Source organism: Pteropus medius, unplaced genomic scaffold, assembly GCF_902729225.1.
Source record: "Pteropus medius unplaced genomic scaffold, Ma_sr-lr_union100, whole genome shotgun sequence".
Lineage (NCBI taxonomy): Eukaryota > Metazoa > Chordata > Mammalia > Chiroptera > Pteropodidae > Pteropus > Pteropus medius.
The window spans coordinates 643,080-648,005 of record NW_024340847.1 but is presented as its reverse complement, the minus strand read 5'-3'; the positions used below and the strand labels follow the sequence as shown (position 1 = coordinate 648,005).

The following is a 4,926-nucleotide window of genomic DNA, read 5'->3' as shown; positions in this document are numbered from 1 at the left end:
GCCCCTACGGCCCCCATGGCCCCCACAGCCCCGGGCGTACGTACAGGTCAGCACGGCCGGGCAGCGGTTCTTGGGCACGTTCTCCTCCCTCTGGGCCACGAGCGAGCTGTTGGGCTCCGCCTGGTAGGCACACAGCGCCTCCCACTCCTTCTGCAGCCGGTCCTTGTTCTGCAGGTGGTCCTCCATGTAGGCCTGAGGCGCAAACATGGAGTCAGGGCCGTGGCCCGCGCTGGCTCCCGTGGCGCCACCGGGGACGCCAGGAGGCCGGCGGAGGCGGCCCACACGTCACGTGCGGGCGAGGGTGGGGGTCTGCATCATGCCCGGTCTGGCGAGACCACAGACGAGCCGGGGGCCCAAAATGCACACGGCTGTGCGCGCGTTGCCTTTGGTGGTTCAAAGGTGTCTGTGCTGTGTCCACCACGGTGCGGAGCTGTGGCCGCCAGGACCTTCAGGTCCTGACATCACCGTGTCCTCGGCTGGCGTGAAGGACACACTCGTGGTAGGTCAGATTTGATTAACCGGCAAAAACTGCCAGAAAGCACGTCCAGCCTGGAGTGCGGGAGGGAGACAGGGCCTTTGGGGCGTCTGCTCGGGCTCTGGAGCGTGGGGGTTACTCAGGCCGGGAGGGGCCGGCACGGACGCGGGTGTGTCTGGCCGGGGCAAGGGGACGGTGGGGCCTCGAATGCGGCCGCGGGGTCAGGGAGGCTCGGCGGGGGTCGCGGGCTTGGGGACACATGGGAGAACCTGCTCCCTGTGCCCCAGCGAGATGGACACGGCCTCACGGAGCAGTGGGAACGGCGTGGCATGTGGACACAGACGCCGTGGAAAGCAGAAGAAATGATGCTGAGCACGTGCTGCTGCCCAAGCTCGACCTGCACGGCAACCCGCAGGCAGCGCTCCGCTCGGTTCAAGGCCTTCTGCCCGCTCTCTCCAGATCGACGTGGCAATGACTGCTCGAGACTCTGCCACTGCAAACAGCGCCACCCACAGTTTGAAACGGTTTCATGCGTCCAGGCCGCGTCTCGGCCAGGTGGCCCGCTCCGAAGCCCCTCGGCAGGAGCGGAAGGCGTCCCCAGGAGATGCTGCAGACGGGGCCGCGAGGCACCAGGCTGGCGGCCGGCGGGGCCAGACGGGGACCGGCCACCGCCCTCCTGGCCTTTTCAGAATGAACGGCGTTCGTTTAATTACAAGATGTCTTTCCTCGGGTGTGCGCTGACGATGCGCACGGGACACGAGGAGAGGCCCGCCCCAGCCCCAGGGACGGGGGTGGGCGCCCGGGAACCGGTCACCAGCAGCCACGCCGCGCACTTGCATCCGGGGCCCGTTCCTGTAACGGGAGCCATTTCCCTATCGTCAGCCCACGTCCCGAATCCACCGGGCGACGACTCGGCTGGGCTGCTCCGACGCATGCACAACGGTGAACAGCTGTGAGCGTCAGTGACCGACACGCAGCGGCAAAGCCGAACCCCTGGCCCGCGGCTGCTCGGCTCCGTCTTATTTTTCTGGGCCCTTGTCCGGCGTAGCGATTACGAGCAGTGGACAAGGTCGAAGGGCCCCGGACGCCCTCGCACAAAGCCAGCCCCGCGGCCGCCGTCTGCCCTCATGGTTAGCTGTCCACTCGGGAGACACCCGACGTTAAGGAAAAGCGTTTTGAAGACCGAATCGGCCGCGATATTAACATGGTGCCCTGAAGAAATCACGGTCCCTCCTCCGACACTTTGTGGGCTTTCAGTGTGTCACAGGCGGACACGGGTTCTCAGATACACCCACGCACACCCACGCACACCCACGCACACCCACGCACACCCACACCAGCCCCGGCTCGGGGGGCAGGCGCATATGCAGGGACCAGGTCTCGGTCAGGCACCCACGTCCACTGGAGGGTGGGCACCCTCTCCGCATGTCCACCCTGACACCTCTGTCAGTCCCCCGTGTCCACTCACGCCAAGTGTCACCAGCTCAGGTCACTCCCAGAGGCAGGACGGGCCTGTTCTCTGCCTCCCCCCAGCGGCTGCCCGAAGCCACTTCCCTGCTCATGGCACCCACTCTGGGGACAGCTGGACACAGGGGGAGGACGGGAGGCCTGGGGATGGAGTCCTGCTGGGCGCCCGCACCTCCTGTCCCCAGTTTGACTGGCGCTGACTTGTTCGTATCGTCCGGCCAATGCCTGCCACCCCGTCTGTCTGGCCCGTGGGCACGCCGTGGGGTCCGAGCCTGCGCAGGGCAGGCCCGTGCTTTGTGGACACCACGGGAGGGCAGGAACCGCTCAGGGACCACCAACTGGCCTCCCTGCAGATGGCCGAGACCTGCGAGGCCACACAGGGACCACGCCCCGGGGAATGAGGACGATCCCGGTGCCAGGGGTGTGGCCTCGCTCACCCTCCCTCGGTCCCCATGTGGGGACCAAGCACGTTTAAGGGGCTCAGACAAGAAAGCGTGAATGGCGGAAGGCTCTCTTTGGAGAGGATCATGGAATAGCAAACGCGTGTTTCGGTCCCAAAGGATGCTCTTGCATGCCACGACACTAAGTTTTGTGACGATGCTGACAAGCGCATCCAGCCCAAAGTCCGGGGCGACAGGCCCTGGGAGGCGGGGGTTCAGGACGCCGTCCCAGCATTTCCGCGGCTGCTTTTTGCGAGGCGGGCTAAGGTGCACCCCGCAGGCGGGCGTAACTCAGCTCCCAGTAAAACGACTCTGCGTCTTCGCTTTGCTCTGGAAAACACTCTTCAGAAAATCGGTCACGAACAGATGAGCTTCTTTCAGTGACACATGACGGATTCTAAAACCACGAACCTTGGCAGGCGTCATCCGATCTCGAATCTTGTCTGCGAGAGGCTGCTGGACATCACCCTGGTTCCTGTAAACTACGGCCGCTTACGCCGTCACAATGACCTCATCCAGCGGACGTGAAATCACGCTGCCAGATCACTTGAATTTCTAAATTTACGGCCAGAAATATAAACAGACCAATAAGCAAACTCGGGTGGTAGGAGGGAGGAACGAGTAGACGTAAACATCATTATTTATTTTGATTTAGAATTAAGTCATCCTAAGACGTACGTAACTGCGTTAAAGCCGAGATGCGTTTCCGCTGTCTCGGCTCGTGCTGCTCTGTAATCTCTCCGTCCTGTTCCGTCGTCTCGGTTTCGATCTGTTCCTCGTTTCTTCTTTTAATATTTCGTAAGACATCATTTATGCTGTCAGCCGACGTGATTTGCACGTCCGCGTCTGAGGGGACTTTCTCGCTCGTTGACGAGATGCTTTTCGTCTGTGACACGGGAGTATATTTTCATGTCTGTGGGGGACGCCAGGCCTTGGTAGGGGAGGGTTTTAAATGACAAAACACGGTGACAGCAACACATACTGCGAGGCCCCTCCCTTCTGGAGCGAGAGGCGTGACAAGGACGGGTGTAGGTGTGACTCTCCTCAGACGCCGTCACCTTCGGGAGCAATTAGCTACGTTAACACCAGCTGAAGCGCTGCCGGGTCCTTCCCCGGGGTGCCGGAGATGGGCGTTCGGGTGCCGCGCACGCGTCTGTGCGTGTGCGAGGGGGCGTGCGGGTGCCGGGGCCGGCGTCAGGCTGCTGGGGCCTCGGACATCGCTGGCTTCGTAGGGTTTCCTGGTTCAAGCTGAAGACGGGCTGCGCCGAGGCTGGAGAGGTTGGGGGTGAGCCCAAGGCCCCCCACATCGCACCCCTCCTCCCCTCGCCTCTCGCCCTCCACGAGGCGACCGTGGCAGCACGGGGGCTCAGACGCCCCCACTTCAGGGCCCGCCCACAGTGCCCCGACTGCCACTGCCCTGTCAAACGTCGCTTGAGTAACTTACGCTTTGTCCCATTGGGGCTGGTTCCCTGTCGGCCCCCACCCCAACTCCGGTCACCTCCCTCCTCTACGCTTCGTTCGCGCCGACCCTCCTGGCGGGATGAGCCGATGCAGACGTCGGGGTCCGTGCAGACGCCACCCGCCTTCACGGGTCTGGCGGGGACAGGCCGCCGCCCGCCGCTGCCCTCGTCCCTCCCAACAGCCCCGTCGTCAGACCCTCTCTGCTGTAACAACCTCGGCTCCAGGACGGAGCTGCCTTCTGCTTCTGGCAACAGTGGCGGGTGTTGGGGTCACCCCCTCCCCCGGGGAGGTGAATTTTCTAAGAACGGGCCCACGTCCCGTTACTTAGCTGGAGGCTTCCGCGAGTCATTGGAATCACAGGTAAAAGTTTTACATCGACGATGGGCATCCAAAAAATTTAAAAAATTTGCCTTACAATCTTCCGGAACTTGGAAGAATTGCCCCGAGTCCCGTAAGGGCTTTGTCGGTTTCCTCGCTGCCTTCTTCCCTCTAACGGGGTGATCAGACGAACCCCGTCATCCACACTTCGTGCCAAACAGGCGGTGCCACATCCGAACGGTCCTGGGATGGCCGCGACGTGATGGCAAGCTTGCAGACTCAGAGAGCAGCGAGTCCCCGAGTGCCCGCTTCTCAAAGTCTCAGCCCGCCTCAGAGCCCAGATCCGCCGCCGTCTGCCCAGACGTCACCACCGTCTGGGATGTGCGTGCGCCGTCCCTAGCGCCAGGTGCTCGGCCCTTATGGGACCTGTCTCCTCCGTCGGCTGTGAGCCCTCGGAGCCGAGACCCGCCCCATGCCACAGGCACGGCTCCCGCTCCGGGCTCCCGCGTCGATGCTTTGAGAAGGAAGCTCGGGGGTGCGGAAAACAGCGTCCGCAGGAACGAGCTCCCAGGTCTTGGCCGGAGAAGCTCTGGTCCTCACATGCAAGGCAGAATGACCCAGCCCTGAGAAGAGGTGAAATCCTGCCATCGCGACAGCGTGGAGGGACCTCGAAATAAGCCAGACTGAAAAAGCCGAAAACCACACGATGTCACATGTGGGATATAAACTTAAAAGCAACGAACGAACAGGACAAACACACAGACT

At 62.6% G+C, this 4,926-nt stretch overlaps 1 protein-coding gene across 1 annotated transcript in view; it reads right to left on the bottom strand.

The window, feature by feature from the left end:
* The window catches only part of PTPRN2 (protein tyrosine phosphatase receptor type N2), a 433,745-nt gene that overhangs the window by 36,546 nt on the left and 392,273 nt on the right, over positions 1-4,926 (bottom strand). The window contains exon 15 of the mRNA XM_039836793.1: positions 9-192. Coding sequence (XP_039692727.1) covers positions 9-192 — 184 coding nt within the window. The remainder of the gene's footprint in view (positions 1-8; positions 193-4,926) is intronic.